Source organism: Hordeum vulgare, chromosome 3H, assembly GCF_904849725.1.
Source record: "Hordeum vulgare subsp. vulgare chromosome 3H, MorexV3_pseudomolecules_assembly, whole genome shotgun sequence".
Taxonomy (NCBI): Eukaryota; Viridiplantae; Streptophyta; class Magnoliopsida; order Poales; family Poaceae; genus Hordeum; species Hordeum vulgare.
In genome coordinates, this window is record NC_058520.1 from 102,998,184 (window position 1) to 103,017,317 (window position 19,134).

Consider the following 19,134-nt stretch of genomic DNA (forward strand, 5'->3'; position numbering starts at 1 on the left):
GTTATCAAGCAACAACACCTTGTTCATAATCAGAAGACACTGACTATCTTTGATCAACTGGCTAGCCAACTAGAGGCTTACTAGGGACGGTGTTTTGTCTATGTATCCACACATGTAAATGAGTCTTCATTCAATACAATTATAGCATGGATAATAAACGATTATCTTGATACAGGAATTATAATAATAACTATATTATTATTGCCTCTAGGGCATAATTCCAACATTCTCCCACTTGCACTAGAGTCAATAATCTAGCCCCCACATCATCATGTGAATTACATTGTAATAAATCTAACACCCATACAGTTCTGGTGTTGATCATGCTTTGGCCGTGGAAGAGGTTTAGTCAGCGGGTCTGCTACATTCAGATCCGTGTGCACTTTGCATATATTTACGTCCTCTCCCTCGACATAGTCGCGGATGAGGTTGAAGCATCGTTTGATGTGTCTGGTCTTCTTGTGAAACCGTGGTTCCTTTGCTAAGGCAATGGCACCCGTGTTGTCACGGAACAAGGTTATTGGATTCAGTGCGCTTGGCACCACTCCAAGATCCGTCATGAACTGCTTCATCCACACACCCTCCTTGGCCGCCTCCGAGGCAGCCATGTACTCTGCTTCACATGTAGAATCTGCTACGACGCTTTGCTTGGAACTGCACCAGCTTACCGCACCCCCATTAAGAATAAATACATATCCGGTTTGCGACTTAGAGTCGTCCGGATCTGTGTCAAAGCTTGCATCGACGTAACCTTTTACGGCGAGCTCTTCGTCACCTCCATACACGAGAAACATCTCCTTAGTCCTTTTCAGGTACTTCAGGATATTTTGACCGTTGTCCAGTGATCCACACCTGGATTACTTTGGAACCTACCTGCCATACTTATGGCCAGGCTAACATCCGGTCTAGTGCACAGCATTGCATACATGATAGAACCTATGGCTGAAGCATAGGGCACGGAGCGCATATGCTCTCTATCTTCATCAGTTGCTGGGCACTGAGTCTTACTCAATCTCGTACCTTGTAGAACTGGCAAGACCCCTTTCTTGGACTGTTCCATTTTGAACCTCTTCAAAACTTTATCAAGGTATGTGCTTTGTGAAATTCCTATCAGGCGTTTTGATCTATCCCTATAGATCTTAATGCCTAGAATATAAGCAGCTTCTCCTAGGTCTTTCATAGAGAAACTTTTATTCAAGTAACCCTTTATGCTCTTCAAAAACTCTACGTTGTTTCCAATCAGTAATATGTCATCCACATATAATATTAGAAACGCCACAGAGCTCCCACTCACTTTCTTGTAAATACAAAATTCTCCAACCACTTGTATAAACCCAAATGCTTTGATCACCTCATCAAAGCGTTTGTTCCAACTCCGAGATGCTTGCACCAGTCCATAAATGGATCGCTGGAGCTTGCACACCTTGTTAGCATTCTTAGGATCGACAAAACCTTCAGGTTGTATCATATACAACTCTTCCTTAAGGAAACCGTTAAGGAACGCTGTTTTGACATCCATCTGCCAGATTTCATAATCGAAAAATGCAGCTATTGCTAACATGATTCTGACGGACTTAAGCATCGCTACGGGTGAGAATGTTTCATCGTAGTCAACTCCTTGAACTTGTGAAAAACCTTTTGCCACAAGTCGAGCTTTATAAATGGTCACATTGCCGTCAGCGTCCGTCTTCCTCTTAAAGATCCATTTGTTCTGAATAGCCTTGCGGCCCTCAGGTAGTACCTCCGAAGTCCATACTTTGTTCTCATACATGGATCCTATCTCGGATTTCATGGCTTCTAGCCATTTGTTGGAATCTGGGCCCACCATTGCTTCTTCATAATTTGCAGGTTCATTGTTGTCTAACAACATGATTGATAAGACGGGATTTCCATACCACTCTGGAGCAGCACGTGGTCTCGTCGACCTGCATGGTTCGACAGAAACTTGAACTGGAGTTTCATGATCATCATCATTAACTTCCTCCTCAACCGGTGTCGCAACGACAGAGGTTTCCCTTTGCCCCGCGCCACCATCCAGAGGGATGAGAGGTTCGACAACGTCGTCAAGTTCTATCTTCCTCCCACTCAATTCTCTCGAGAGAAACTCCTTCTCGACAAAAGCTTCGTTTTTAGCAACAAACACTTTGCCCTCGGATTTGAGATAGAAGGTGTACCCAACTGTCTCTTTTGGGTAACCTATGAAGACGCACTTTTCCGCTTTGGGTTCCAGCTTTTCAGGCTGAAGCTTTTTGACATAAGCATCACATCCCCAAACTTTAAGAAACGACAACTTTGGCCTTTTGCCATACCACAGTTCGTATGGTGTCGTCTCAACGGATTTTGATGGTGCCCTATTTAAAGTGAATGCAGCTGTTTCTAATGCATAACCCCAAAATGATAACGACAAATCGGTAAGAGACATCATGGATCGCACCATCTCTAATGGAGTACGATTACGACGTTCGGACACACCATTACGCTGTGGTGTTCGAGGCGGTGTTAACTGTGAAACAATTCCACATTGTCTTAAGTGAGCACCAAACTCGAAACTCAGATATTCACCCCCACGATCAGACCGTAGGAACTTGATCTTCTTGTTACGATGATTTTCCACTTCACTCTGAAATTGTTTGAACTTTTTAAATGTTTCAGACTTGTGCTTCATCAAGTAGACATAACCATATCTACTCAAATCGTCCGTGAAGGTGAGAAAATAACGATATCCGCCGCGTGCCTCCACGCTCATCGGACCACACACATCGGTATGTATGATTTCCAACAAGTCACTTGCACGCTCCATTGTTCCGGAGAACGGAGTCTTAGTCATCTTGCCCATGAGGCATGGTTCGCACGTGTTAAGTGAATCAAAGTCAAGTGACTCCAAAAGTCCATCAGCATGGAGTTTCTTCATGCGCTTTACACCAATATGACCTAAGCGGCAGTGCCACAAAAATATGGCGCTATCATTGTTAACTCTAACTCTTTTGGTCTCAATGTTATGTATATGCGTATCGCTATCAAGATTCAATATGAACAATCCTCTCACATTCGGTGCATGACCATAAAAGATGTTACTCATAGAAATAGAACAACCATTATTCTCTGACTTAAAAGAGTAACCGTCTCGCAATAAACAAGATCCAGATATAATGTTCATGCTCAACGCAGGCACTAAATAACAATGATTTAAGTTCATCACTAATCCTGATGGTAACTGAAGTGACACTGTGCCGACGGCGATTGCATCAACCTTGGAACCATTTCCTACGCGCATCGTCACTTCATCTTTCGCCAGCCTTCGTCTATTCCGCAGTTCCTGTTTCGAGTTGCAAATATGAGCAACAGAACTGGTATCGAATACCCAGGCACTACTACGAGGGCCGGTTAAGTACACATCAATAACATGTATATCAAATATACCTGATTTTTCTTTGGCCGCCTTCTTATCTGCCAGATACTTGGGGCAATTGCGCTTCCAGTGACTCATACCCTTGCAATAGTAACACTCCGTTTCAGGCTTAGGTCCAGCTTTGGGTTTCTTCGTCGGATTGGCAACAGGCTTGCCGCTCTTCTTCGAATTACCCTTCTTGCCTTTGCCGTTTCTCTTGAAACTAGTGGTCTTATTCACCATCAACACTTGATGCTCTTTATGGAGTTCATACTCTGCGACTTTCAGCATCGCAAACAACTCGCCGGGAGACTTGTTCATCCCTTGCATGTTGTAGTTCAACACAAAGCCTTTATAGCTTGGCGGCAGTGATTGAAGGATTCTGTCAGTGATAGCCTCTTGCGGGAGTTCAATCCCCAGCTCAGCTAGACGGTTTGAGTACCCAAACATTTTGAGCACATGTTCACTGACAGACGAGTTTTCCTCCATCTTGCAAGCATAGAATTTATCGGAGGTCTCATACCTCTCGATCCGGGTGTTCTTCTGAAAGATAAACTTCAACTCTTGGAAGATCTCAAATGCTCCATGACGCTCAAAGCGACGTTGAAGTCCCGGTTCTAAGCCATACAAGACTGCACATTGAACTATTGAGTAGTCCTCCTTACGTGCTAACCAAGCGTTCTTAACATCCTGATCAGCCGTAGCGGGTGGTTCATCTCCTAGCGCAGCATTAAGGACATAATCCTTCTTCCCAGCTTGTAAGATTAGCTTAAGATTACGAGCCCAGTCTACAAAGTTGCTTCCATCATCTTTCAACTTAGCTTTCTCTAGGAACGTATTAAAATTCAGGATGACAGTCGCGTGAGCCATGATCTACAACACAAATATATTCAAAGTGGACTTAGACTATGTTCAAGATAATTAGAGTTTAACTTAATCAAATTATTCGCTAAACTCCCACTCAAAAAGTACATCTCTCTAGTCATTTGAGTGGTTCATGATCCACTTACACTAGCTCAAGTCCGATCATCACGTGAGTTGAGCATAGTTTCAGTGGTAAGCATCCCTATGCTAATCATATCATCTATATGATTCATGATCGACCTTTTGGTCTCATGTGTTCCGAGGCCATGTCTGCACATGCTAGGCTCGTCAAGCTTAACCCGAGTGTTCCGCATGCGCAACTGTTTTGCACCCGTTGTATGTGAACGTTGAGTCTATCACACCCGATCATCACGTGGTGTCTCGAAACGACGAACTGTAGCAACGGTGCACAGTCGGGGAGAACACAATTTCGTCTTGAAATTTTAGTGAGAGATCACCTCATAATGCTACCGTCGTTCTAAGCAAAACAAGGTGCATAAAAGGATTAACATCACATGCAATTCATAAGTGACATGATATGGCCATCATCACGTGCTTCTTGATCTCCATCACCAAAGCACCGGCACGATCTTCTTGTCACCGGCGCCACACCATGATCTCCATCAACGTGTTGCCATCGGGGTTGTCGTGCTACTCATGCTATTACTACTAAAGCTACATCCTAGCAAAATAGTGAACGCATCTGCAAGCACAAACGTTAGTATAAAGACAACCCTATGGCTCCTGCCGGTTGCCGTACCATCGACGTGCAAGTCGATATTTTCTATTACAACATGATCATCTCATACATCCAATATATCACATCACATCGTTGGCCATATCACATCACAAGCATACCCTGCAAAAACAAGTTAGACGTCCTCTAATTTTGTTGTTGCATGTTTTACGTGGTGACCATGGGTATCTAGTAGGATCGCATCTTACTTACTCAAACACCACAACGGAGATATATGAGTTGTTATTGAACCTCATCCAAGGACCTCCTCGGTCAAATCCGATTCAACTAAAGTTGGAGAAACCGACACTTGCCAGTCATCTTTGAGCAACGGGGTTACTCGTAGCGATGAAACCAGTCTCTCGTAAGCGTACGAGTAATGTCGGTCCAAGCCGCTTCAATCCAACAATACCGCGGAATCAAGAAAATACTAAGGAGGGCAGCAAAACGCACATCACCGCTCACAAAAACTTTTGTGTTCTACTCGAGAAGACATCTACGCATGAACCTAGCTCTGATACCACTGTTGGAGAACGTCGCATGGGAAACAAAAATTTTCCTACGCGCACGAAGACCTATCATGGTGATGTCCATCTATGAGAGGGGATGAGTGATCTACGTACCCTTGTAGACCGTACAGCAGAAGCGTTAGAGAACGCAGTTGATGTAGTGGAACGTCCTCACGTCCCTCGATCCGCCCCGCGAACAATCCCGCGATCAGTCCCACGATCTAGTACCGAACGGACGGCACCTCCGCGTTCAGCACACGTACAACTCGACGATGATCTCGGCCTTCTTGATCCAGCAAGAGAGACGGAGAGGTAGAAGAGTTCTCCGGCAGCATGACGGCGCTCCGGAGGTTGGTGATGACCTTGTCTCAGTAGGGCTCCGCCCGAGCTCCGCAGAAACGCGATCTAGAGGAAAAACGGTGGAGGTATGTGGTCGGGCTGCCGTGGAAAAGTCGTCTCAAATCAGCCCCAATACCTCCGTATATATAGGTGGGAGGGAGGGGACCTTGCCTTGGGGCTCAAGGAGTCCCAAGGGGGTCGGCCGAGTCCAAGGGGGGAAGGCTCCCCCCCAAACCGAGTTGGACTTGGTTTGGTGGGTGGGAGTCCTTCCCTTCCTTCCCACCTCCCTTTTTTTTCTTTCTCTTTGATTTTCTTTTGTATGGCGCATAGGGCCCTTTTGGGCTGCCCCACTAGCCCACTAAGGGCTGGTGCGCCACCCTCATGGCCTATGGGCTTCCCCGGGGTGGGTTGCCCCCCCGGTGAACTTCCGGAACCCATTCGTCATTCCCGGTACATTCCCGGTAACTCCGAAAACCTTCCGGTAATCAAATGAGGTCATCCTATATATCAATCTTCGTTTCCGGACCATTCCGGAAACCCTCGTGACTTCCGTGATCTCATCCGGGACTCCGAACAACATTCGGTAACCAACCATATAACTCAAATACGCATAAAACAACGTCGAACCTTAAGTGTGCAGACCCTGCGGGTTCGAGAACTATGTAGACATGACCCGAGAGACTCCTCGGTCAATATCCAATAGCGGGACCTGGATGCCCATATTGGATCCTACATATTCTACGAAGATCTTATCGTTTGAACCTCAGTGCCAAGGATTCATATAATCCCGTATGTCATTCCCTTTGTCCTTCGGTATGTTACTTGCCCGAGATTCGATCGTCAGTATCTGTATACCTATTTCAATCTCGTTTACCGGCAAGTCTCTTTACTCGTTCCGTAATACAAGATCCCGCAACTTACACTAAGTCACATTGCTTGCAAGGCTTGTGTGTGATGTTGTATTACCGAGTGGGCCCCGAGATACCTCTCCGTCACACGGAGTGACAAATCCCATACTTGATCCATACTAACTCAATTAACACCTTCGGAGACACCTGTAGAGCATCTTTATAGTCACCCAATTACGTTGCGACGTTTGATACACACAAAGCATTCCTCCGGTGTCAGTGAGTTATATGATCTCATGGTCATAGGAATAAATACTTGACACGCAGAAAACAGTAGCAACAAAATGACACGATCAACATGCTACGTCTATTAGTTTGGGTCTGGTCCATCACGTGATTCTCCTAATGACGTGATCCAGTTATCAAGCAACAACACCTTGTTCATAATCAGAAGACACTGACTATCTTTGATCAACTGGCTAGCCAACTAGAGGCTTACTAGGGACGGTGTTTTGTCTATGTATCCACACATGTAAATGAGTCTTCATTCAATACAATTATAGCATGGATAATAAACGATTATCTTGATACAGGAATTATAATAATAACTATATTTATTATTGCCTCTAGGGCATAATTCCAACAGGAGGTGCAGCAACTACGGCTAGCCGGAGCCAACGAGGGAGAAGGAAGGAAGAAGGAAGGGGGGAAGGCACCTCACCTTGGGGAAGGAAGGAGAGGACCCCACGACGATGAGACGATGAAGAGGAAGGAGACGAACTGCTGCTGTCGAACCGAAGAAGAGGAAGAAGAGCTCCTGGACCGAGGCGATGACGAGGTCCTGGCCGTCGTTGAGGTCGCTCCTCGACCTCAGCGATGGCCGGAATGGAGTGCGGGGTGATCTCCCGTGCCCCTGGACATGGCCACCGGTGCCGGAGACGACGGGAGGACGGCGTTCGACGGCGGAGGGTTCTCTGGCTACCTACTGTACTTACCAGAGAGGGGAGGAAGAAGAAAGGAGAAGGCGGCGGCGATGGAGGAAGGAGAGGGAACCCTAGGTACGGAGGAGGGTTCCTGCAGCTTATAACACCTCGGGGAACGCGCATGAGCCGCAGGATCGAAGGGGAGGCGATCGGGAGGTTGAGCTGCAGTCGTACAGAGATGACGTCAAGAGGAGGAAGAGAGGTTCGCTCTTGTGGGCTCTGTGCACGTGAGGGAGAGAAGATGGGCCGACCAAGGAGGGAGAGAGCCCACCTGTGGCGACAGATAAGGGAAAACTATTTCCTTTTGATTCCCTATTTACAGAAATAATAATAGGGAGGAAAGAAATGCACATGGGTATATACAAGTGATAAAAATATCACAAGCACATCCCTGGACTTGGAAAATCAAATCCTATTTAATAAAAATAAGATCAAGGATATAGGAGCAAGTAGATATTTTACAAAACAACATTAGTTTGATCTGTTTTGTAATTTCATATGCACCTTTAACACCCATTCAAAACCAGCAATTCACATCTCTCATCCATCACAATTTTTAGCTAAAACACGGGCATTATTTTAAAAGGGAAAGGAAGAGGTGAAATTTTACATAGGGGAAAATATAGAGGGGGAGAAGGTGGTTGGTTTTGAAGACTAAGCACTTGCTAACACATGCTACACTCCACACAAGTTACACATCACATGAACACATGAAATATAACACCACAATACTCACTCCTAGCAAGACCATGTGCAATCATGATCATGACATGCAATCATAAGGTACGACAAGGAATGATATGTTATGCATGCATGCAAGGGAAGCAAGTAATAAGGGACACACATGAAATCATGGCTCAAAATGACATCATCATATCCAAGACAAGGTGGACCCACTTGCAATAGGTTCCAAATATGGCAATTTCACACTTGGGGCATTACAAAGCTCGACCTTCGCTCGGGCTATCATCAGGTGCGCATGCACCCTGACGACATCGAGAAGCCGGCGTTCCACACTCACCATGGCCACTTCGAGTTCCTGGTGATGTCGTTCGGCCTCTCCAACGCGTCAGCGACCTTCCAGGCCCTGATGAACGACGTGCTCAGCCCATACTTGCGCCGCTTTGTGCTTGTTTTCTTTGATGACATTCTCATCTACAGTGCATCTTGGGCGGAGCACCTACAACACGTGGCCAGCATCTTCAATGAGCTTCGAGCGCATCGTCTTCACCTCAAGCGCTCGAAGTGCTCGTTCGGCACGACCTCCGTCGCGTACCTGGGGCACGTCATCTCGGCGGACGGTGTAGCGATGGACGCAGACAAGGTCGCCGCCGTCGCCGCGTGGCCGATCCCGCGGTCACCGCGGGCGCTCCACGGCTTCTTGGGCCTCGCCGACTACTAGCGGAAGTACATCCGAGACTTCGGCCTCATCGCCGCGCCACTGACGCATCTCCTTCGACGCGACGCCTTCTCCTGGGACGAGGAGGTGACTACGGCATTCGAGGCTCACCAGCGGGCGCTCACGATCGAGGGCCTTCCCAAGGTGGGCGGCAAGTCCGTCATCCTCACGGTGGTTGACCGCTTCTCCAAGTACGCGCACTTCATCGCCCTGGGCCATCCATATACAGCCGCCTCCGTGGCGCGGGCCTTCTTCGACGGCATCGTCCGCCTCCACGGTTTTCTATCCTCCATCGTCAGCGATCGTGATCCCGTGTTCACAGGACATGTCTGGCGGGATCTCTTTCGACTGGCGGGCGTGAAGCTCCGCATGAGCACGGCGTTCCACCCTCAGACAGACGGCCAATCCGAGGTGGTCAACAAGGTGATCGCCATGTACCTGTGTTGTGTTACTGGTGATCGTCCACGAGCTTGGGTGTGCTGGTTGGCGTGGGTGGAGTACTGCTACAACACCTGCTATCACTCCGCCCTGCGCACCACGCCTTTCGAGGTGGTCTACGGGCGCCCACCTCCGGCGATGCTCCCTTACGAGCCTGGGACGGCTCGGTCCGAGACGACGAGCGACTTACTCCGCACCCGCGACGACATTCTGGCTGAGGCACGCCAGCGTCTTCTCCAAGCACAGCAGCTGGCTCGGAAGTACTACGGTGCTCATCATCGCGAGGCGGAGTTCGCGGTGGGCGATTGGGTGTGGCTGCGCCTCCTCCACAGGACCACGCAGTCTCTGGACCCGCGCTCCAAGCGCAAATTGGGACCTCGCTACGTCGGTCCCTTTCGTGTGCTGGAGCGTGTCGGCACACTCGCATACCGCTTGGAGCTGCTAGCTGGTTCTCGTCTTCACGACGTCTTCCATGTCGGCTTACTGAAGGCCTACCGCGGGGACCCTCCTGCAGCGACGTCGGCCCTTCCTCCTACTTCGGATGGCCGCCTCCTTCCAGCTTCCGCACAGGTGGCGAAGGTGCTGCAGGCGCAGCAGCGTCGCGGCGTCTGGCATGTCTTGGTATAGTGGACCGACCTGCCAGAGGAGGAAGCGACTTGGGAGAAGCTCGACGATTTCCGCCAGCAGTTTCCAGATGTTCAGCTCGAGGACGAGCTGTTTGAGAAGGCGGGGAGAGATGTTATGACCGGTACAACGTACCAACGGAGGAGGCCCAATGGGCAGGGTTAATTACGGGCTTAGCCCAAGTTATCTTACCTATCTTAGAGTCTAAGTTATATTAGAGTCCAAGTTATATTAGAGTCCAAGTTAGAGTCCAAGTTATCTAGGGTTTAGTGGAGGCTGTCCTCCTATATAAACACATGTACCCCTTCGATATTAAGCAGACAATAAACATTATATTCTGTTGTCGTCTCCCTCAGGAGACGAGAGCCCCAAACCCTAGCCGCCTCTCTCTCTCTCTCTCACGCCGCGACGGCGCCCAACCGCCGGCGCCGGCGTCCCCAACCTCGCAGCCCGCACTTCCACCCCTACAACCTACGTCCGAGACCTGGTAGAACCCTAGCCTCTACCATCCCTTCTCTACCACCATATATACCATGCTCCCACAAGAGTTAATTCCTTGAGACCAACATTACCAATAGCTGGCGATCGACCTATCTACAGGCGTTAACTCATCAATGTAATCTAAGAGTCCCAAACTATGCGATACATTTCTTGATCGACTCCACGCGAATATGAGATGTTTTATATCTTTTGCACCACTCTCACAAACTGAACGCTGTGAAGTCGTTGGGACATGTCTGTTCGCAAGAATTGCCAATCCTGGGATCATATACTATGTAGGGCTTTCCATCCGAAAATCTTAAATGTACTCGGCACTTGCAATTTCCAAAGGTTTTCCCACACTGGGTTACGCTCAGGTGGTACTTGGCCATCTGCCCGAGTGAGTTTGTGTCTATGTGAATGATCACATTCTATGCAGTATGTCAAACGCACTGAAAATATATATGATTTTGTGAAGTGCCATGCTATAAAATCCTCATCAAGGTGCACGCTCAAGGGGATGCTAAGAATTCTGTGCACGTCAATTGAAGAGAAAACATCTCTCAAAAGAAATTCATCCCACTTTCCTGTATTCGGGTCAATTAATTCATTAACAGTTTGCAACAAGGTGTTTCCTCTTGGTGTTTGGACCATACGAGATGGACTGCCAGGAGCCCAATGGTCTTCCCAAATGTTAATCGCCTGAGTTGGCGCCTTATGTTATGTTTGCCATATCGATTTTAAGATGTTTGTTACTTTTGGGCTCGGTTTGCGGCTGTTGAATTTTTTATTAGGCTTATTAAAAAGTACTAGGCCAAAGCAGGTGAATCAGAGACTGAATTAACAAAAACTGGAGAGGGTAGATGGGATTAACATAATCCACCGCAATGCGAAAAACAGCTTGAGCCAAATGATTTTGTACTTCATTAATATCTTATTATGCATTATCACAGCCGAAAAAAATAACACCACGCATCCATCAATCATTTGGTGACCTATGTATGCAATTTGCCTCTCTCAAATAAAATAAAACAACATAAGAAGCTGGCGAATGCAAACGCTCCACTGGCAAACCGGCATGGGTCGTCAAGCCGTTGGGTAGAAGGGCGAGGTGGCGAGGCCGCAGGTTCCCGTCTTCCACGGCACGTCCTTGGCGAGGTAGATGTAGCCCTGGTCACCCCAGTCGTTGCTCCACGAGTTCTTGGCGATCCAGTACTTGTTGTCCTCTCCGGGGCCTTCGCAGTAGCCGACGATGGTGACGGCGTGGTTCACCCTCGACGCATCGGAGGAGCAAGGGCCGCGGTAGATGCCACCGGTGTAGAACTGAAACTCCCACGCGCTGGCGTCGATGTACACCGTCACGGGCTGCCGCGCCACGGCGAGCGCCAGCTGATGCTCGTCGTTGGGAGGCACGGCCTTGAAGCCCTTGACGGACGCCTGGTTGTCGAACAAGAGCTTGTCCACGTTGCAGGTGCCCTGGATGCCGCTGTACGGGTACTTGGCCTCCGACGTGATGCCGCCGCGGGTTGCCGCGAGGCCGAGCGCCGTGTCGGAGCGCCCACCGCTGCAGCCGCTGCTACCGGTGTCGCAGTCCACGAGCTGCTGCTCCGAGAGCGACACCAGCTCGCCGGTCCTGATCTTGTTCATGCCTTCGATGGCCGCCACGGCCGCGAACGCCCAGCACGACACTGCCATAAAATATATCCATGTACATCTACATCATAAGTAAACGTAGCAGCAGAGCTGTAGGAGCGTCTCTATATATATGATACATCTAGCTTGAGTTTACTTACAGCAAGAGCCTTGAAACTTGATGCCGGTGACGGCGCCGCTGGAGCGCCAGTCGACGCAGCAAGGCTTCCAGGAGTGGTAGGGGAGGGGTGAGGGCTTCGGGGTGCGGAAGCCGGTGTTGTTGAACCCGGTGAACTGCTCGACGACCTCGCTGGGGTTGAGGTCGCCGAACCTGTTCATGCCCACCCTGACCGTGGTGATGGTCTGAGGCCCGAACCCACCCACGCCGCCGTTGACCGTAGTCTGGCTGGCGAAAGCGCCGATGGAGTTGGTGTTCTGCTTGAAGATTCCGAACCGCTTCTCCTCCTCCTCATGGCATGAGTAGTGCTTCGAGTACTTGGTCATCCACTTGGAAAACCTGCTTCTCACCTCGGATTCCGGCAGCTCAAATGACGGGTTCGCCGCCGTCAGCGATGCCTGCAGCAGGCTCGTGAGGCACAAGAGCACGACAAGGTATGGCGTGGAAGAAGCCATCTTGATTACCAGCTTAGAGCCTTAGACTCTATGCTTGTGTGGAATACATATGCACCGGAGCTCATGTTTATATAGAGCAGGCCCCTTGTTCGACGTGTGGGTTAGCATGTCGCCGTTGTGGCTGGTGGCTCATCAGTTGTTGAGCGTGTGCATGCACGATCCGGCCGTCGTCGGAAGGTTCTTTCTTTCACTTTGAGGAATTCCATAGGAAGACTTGGGATCATAGCAGGTGAGGTCAGTAGTCACTAGAGTAAAGTGTAGGGAAATTATTTACATATATGTTGTCCGATCATAGGGTTTCTTTTGCGACTCGTTCCTGTTATAGAAAAAAAAAAACAGTTGATTTCATCACACAAGAAGAAGTCATTGCAGGAGGTTGTTACGTGTGATGTATGAAAATGAAGTTTATGTCCTGTATTTTTTAAGCTTTTGTAATATAATAGTTGTGAAGTTTACATCTACTCCATTAGTTCTTTCATATAGTTTATCCGAGCTACTGGTTTTGTCATATACTAGTACAAATGCCCGTACGATTGCACCGGACGAAAAATAATAACATCAAAATCCATCGCCGCACACAGAATCTGCCTCATCCACTTAAATACGGTAACCCATCCGTCTCATAGTTATCCTTCTTTCTACCATTAGGTCGTTCACCTTGTCGCACATGTGTGAACATGGTCAATCTTGAGGTGATAAACTCACCCACCACAATGCCATTTAACCACACCGGCATAAGAGAACATTTATAACTTTAAAAACTAATCTTGCAGAGCTAGACCGTGAGGGCCACCTTCCTTGAATTGCTTCCTAATGTTCGTGATTGTTACATACTAAATTTTTTGTCACAACCAATATTTATTAATTTGGTACAATTTATATAATATCAACCTTCAAATTTGGAGTACAACAAATGAAAAGAAGATGAAACATAATTATTTGCAACAAAAATCTAAATTGTTAACAAATCACCTAATGATATACACATTTCCATCTATAGATCTTCAAAACATATTACTACAAAAAAAGCATAGGTTCATTACGAACAAACTAAGATTCATCAGGAAACCACTCGGGAGGGTAGTACAATTTGTTCACATTGACAAAGCATTGTCCTACTTTCTCTAGAGAATTAAGAACGATACTAATCCAAAACTTAGTTTTTACATCCATATCATACATCTATGTACGCAGATGAAGCTAGTGGTAGTGATACAAATCAAAAAGTGGCTAATCAATCGACGTGACTATCGCCGTCAGGCATTTGTGCTAGTAAAGAGAGAAAAAGGAAAACTCAATTAGCTTACTCTAACATTGAAAACATTTGTTTTGTGCACGAACATTTTCTGAAATGCAAGAAAAGTTTTTGAATTCATGAGCATTTTTGACTCAACAAACATGTTATGGATCGCTTAAGTTTTTTTAAAATTGGAGAACAAATTTTACAATTTGTGTTTTTTTACTTTTTTGTGAACATTTTCAAAAATTTGATGGACACTTTTTGCAGATTCCCAAATATTTTTTGTGCACATATTCTGAAATGTATTTTCTGTACGAACATTTTTTGCCTTTTAGTATTGTGTACGAACATTTTGTGAAATGCATGGATTTTTTTTCAATTCATGAGCATTTTTTTGACTCAACAAACATGTTATGAATCGTTTAACTTTTTTAAATGGGGGAACAAATTTTAAAATTTGTGGTTTTTTTACTTTTTGTGAACATTTTGTAAAATTTGATGGACACTTTTTGCAGATTCCCAAATATGTTTTGAACAAATGATCATTTTTTTCTAAATCAAGAACATGATTTTCTTTCCCGACTATTTATTTTTCAAATTGTGATTTTATTTTGTAATTTGCAAACAGTTTACAAATACACCAATATATTTTGAATCCATGAAACTTCTATAATTTCCTTAAAAAATCAAAGTCTCATGCATTTTATAATTTCTCGAATGTTTCTTTAAAACTCATCATATTTGAAATTTGGAAACCCCAAATTAATATAAAGAAGGAAGAGAACAGAATAAGAAAACAAAAAAAAGGAAAAAGAAAATGAGAAAAAGATAACGGAATGTAGATCAACAGATGGGCCGGCCCGGCTCATGAAGACACACACATAGGAGAAGGCGTTGTGTGAGGAAACGAAAACAATGTGCAAGATGTGGAGATCGAACCCTGGTCGCCTGGCTAGGAGTGCTAGGCCTCAACCACTACAACGCTAGTCCATTGCTGATGCTATTGTAACATCTCCATAAAATAAAAGACTACGCCGCGACTTTTTGGGGAAAAAAAATCAAAGCATTTTCCTTACTTATGGATGGCACACTGGGTAATTTATGTCAACTTTGGGGGTAATATTAATGACGGACGACAGAAGCACTAATTGCTTTATTAGTATAGCAAAATGGCCCGTGCGTTGCCACGAAAAAAAACATAATCTCCAATGATGGTGACCACATTATGTTCATATATCATCGCTTGATTAGAAATTTTGTGCACAAACGCAAGAAAATGTTTCTTCTTTTAAATTTATTCACAAGTTGAAGCAATCTTTACATTTTTAAAAAATATATATCATGGTTGTCAAAAATCTTGGTAACTCAACGATTTATTCTGAATTTCAAGATTTTTTTAGAAAACATACAATAATAATCCGATCCATCCAACAGTTAATTCTTCAAAATTCATACAGGTATATTGTCACAAAGACTTAGAAGCTTTAATGTTTAACTACATACATTAGATCTTTCGTGAACAATTTTACAAATATGGGAACGATTTTAAAATCGAGAACATTTTTTACAATTTACAAACATTTACTAAAAATCGTGAATATTTTGTATATTTCGAACGGGTTTAAATATTTTCTTTTGAATTGGCCACTAATTCAAGAAAAGACGAACATAATTTTTTATGTTGGAGGATTTTATTTTAAATTCACAAACATTTTTTGAAATGCATGAAGTTTTTCTGAATAAACAAACATTTTTATAAATCAGTGATATGTTTATTAAATTCATGGACATTGTTTTGGAATTTGCAAAAAAATATAAAATCCGGCGCTTTTTTTGAATCCTATTTTTAATTCAAAATAAAAATTCATCAGCATTTTAATCCAAATTCCTATTTTTTAATATGCAAAAGTTTTTGTAATTCTAAATTATTTAAATTATAAATAAAAAAATGGAACGGAAAATTTTAAATAAAAAAAGAAACTATCAAAAAAGGCATTAGCTATTTTTAAAATTTTAGGACATATTTTGAATTAGAAATCATTTTTTTAAATGCATTTAATATTTTTTAATACATGGAATTGTATTTGAGATCATGGACTATTCTTATTGTACAAACATTTTTATAAAATTGCAAACATTTTATTTTATATGCGAGCATTTTTCACAAAACTCCGAGCAGTTTTTGAAGTCACAAACATTTTAATTTTTTAAATATGTTGATTTATAATTTTCAGTTTATTTAAATTTTAAAGATTATTTAAAGTTCTAAATTATTTAAAATAAAAAAATAAAACGGAACTGAAAATAAATAAATAAACGGAACTAAAAGCAGGTGCCTGTGCATGGGCCGACCCGTACGGTGTGTTGGATATGCTCACAACATGCAGAGCCTAATATATGAGGTTTTTTACATGGACCGGTCCGGTTCAAGATTTTTCGCTTTGTGAAACGTTTTTTAGTACTTACCGGTGGCATGGTGGGTAATTTGTGTAAACTTTAGGGGTAATTTTCAAAACGGACGACCAGAAACCGAATTTGCTTTATTATTAGAGAGAGATATCTACAATCTCTCTATTGCATCCGCATCGGTTGAGGCCCTCCTTGAGAAGTTTCTACAAGGAGTTGTAAAGTTCACACCTACTGCAATGTCTGGTAGCATAAACAAATAGCTGTGAGACTAAAAAGCCGGCACAATACCAAAGTGAGACAAAGTCACATGTAAAGGCTAGATCTTTTCTTTCAGCTCCGGAATTTAACAGCGATTCATGTTTTTCAAAAACAAATAGTCCCACTATACCAAAATAATTGTAATTGAATAAAATTAGTCTATTTTTTTTCAACTACAATTATTTAGGTACAGAGGGAGTAGTGATTTTGTTTTGTTTGTAATAAAATACTAGGGTGGTTACTTGTTGCACATATAGGTTGCGTTTGACAATTTGGTGGATTATCATAATTCCATTTCTCCCCACTCAATTTTACCAATTTTTGTGCTTGTTCGATTCATTTTTATCTGTTTTTATGACTAATTTTCAACAATAGAATATAAATTAATTGTATTGTACCATAGTTCAGCTACTGCAAACTGAGCCCTAGTACCACTAGTTCCATAGTTGGTGTTTGTATTTATGTCTCCCTAATAATAAAGCGTCGACTGCTTTTGTCGTCCGCCGTGCCACTTTTATAAAAAAAGGCCCTAAAGTTTCCTGAAATCAACCCGCAGTCCGAATTTAAGTCAGAAAACGAATCTTTTTTTTGCATTTTTCATAAACCCCCCTAATGTTTCAGGTAATCAACCGGCAGTCCGGATTTAAGTCAGAAAACAAATCCTTTTTTGCATTTTCCAGAAAACCCCCTAATGTTTCAGGTAATCAACCCGTCCTCCGTATTTAAGTCAGACGAAACGTTTTTTTCATTTTAACAAAAAAACCTGACTTTTCAGTTAACCAATCCACATTTTATCTAAAACAAAATTATCCATATCTTTTAAACCGTAACTCCGATTTTAACATGTTGTTTATGAAATTTGATTAAAAAAGTGTAGAATCTAAATAGGATGATATTTTAGCTGTTGAATACTTCTTAAATATTATTTTTGGTGCAAACTTAATCTGTACTGCACGGTCTTTTTCTCTCTCTTTCCGGCAACGATACGAATTGCAATAAACATCCATTAAATGAAAACCAAATTGAGAGAAAAGAAAACATCGTTAACATCACATGCACACCTTTGGAAAACCTCGTGGGGGAGAAACAACATATTTCTCATCTTATTCCAAGTGACTGTATATTCAAACGCGTTTTCTTGTGTGAGCACTAAGTCCATCGTCGACAACATAAATGTGATGCCATGTGAAAATATATTGCGTTCAGAGCGTGTGTTATTTTCTCTTCCGTTGCAACGCACGAGCTCTTTTGCTAGTATCTTTCTATGAAAGTACAGACGATGTCCCTCTCCACCATACAGGCAGGTGGATTTGGCACAACAAAAACCGCACACGATTAACTGGTCCAGACTATATAACACCCCGCATGCTGTGGCGAAAATTTGTAGGAATCAAAATTGATGAAGTAAAACTAGAATATATTAAAATAATATCCCATCATATATTCGCCATGTGAATGGTAGAGAACACAGAGCTAAATGTAGTGTCAATGCATGTTATATTGCTTCATGACATTCAAGTTTAACTATTTGTTGTTGAAAATCTAAAAATAGAAGTTAATCATGGTGTGGGATTGCATGTGCTTGATGATGTGGATGGCGTGCATGTAGTGAAAAGTAGAAAGTGAAACGGTTGCACACTCTTAGTGGTGTTGATGACTTGCATGTGCATTTAATTGAAATCATTTACTTAGATATATACTTCCTATGTATATAAATACTTGTAGTTGCGGAGAACTAGTCTAGTTCTCGCCCAACATAAAGGGAGTAGGATATAAGAAAAGGTCTAGAAGAAATATTGCCCAAACTTCTCCGATGATGTTCATATCCATCAAATGAATCATCTCATAAAGGAATCTTCAAGCATGTGACTTACACACCCTTTCACCATGAGCCCATCAACCTTCGTCTTGTCTCATCTTCTCTCGTGGATCAAGGAGCATTCCCGTTCTTGCATAGTGGCTGCACCAACCTAGCTAGACTTTACGGTCTTGGTCTTTTGACGATCTTGTTGCCTACAAGAGGCTAAGGATATCTCTAACCGAATTTGTAAAGTTTAACTTCTCAAATACCTCTTCAAATCTAAACTTTTCAAAATTAAGAAGTTAAAAATGCGAGCCTAATCAAACTCTTAGGTTTAACTTCTCAAACTAACTAGATTCCACATGGAAGTCTCTCTTCCTCTTTCTTTTCCCTCTTTCTTGCCCCTTCTTCCTTCTTTCTACCAACTGGCCAATGATGCCTTCTTGCCACTAGATGGTGTCCATGATTTAGTTAGGACCTAGGATATATATATATATATATATATATATATATATATATATATATATATATATATATATATATATATATATAT

The 19,134-nt window shown here is 43.7% G+C and overlaps 1 protein-coding gene across 1 annotated transcript; it reads right to left on the reverse strand.

The window, feature by feature from the left end:
- Positions 1-11,509: 11,509 nt before the first annotated feature.
- Positions 11,510-12,929, reverse strand: LOC123439617 (ervatamin-B-like). The gene is made up of 2 exons (XM_045116307.1): positions 12,402-12,929; positions 11,510-12,296 (listed from the first exon to the last, which is right to left on the reverse strand). Exons 1-2 carry the CDS (start codon positions 12,871-12,873, stop codon positions 11,695-11,697), a joined length of 1,074 nt encoding a protein of 357 aa, XP_044972242.1. The 5' UTR covers positions 12,874-12,929; the 3' UTR covers positions 11,510-11,694.
- Positions 12,930-19,134: the final 6,205 nt, after the last annotated feature.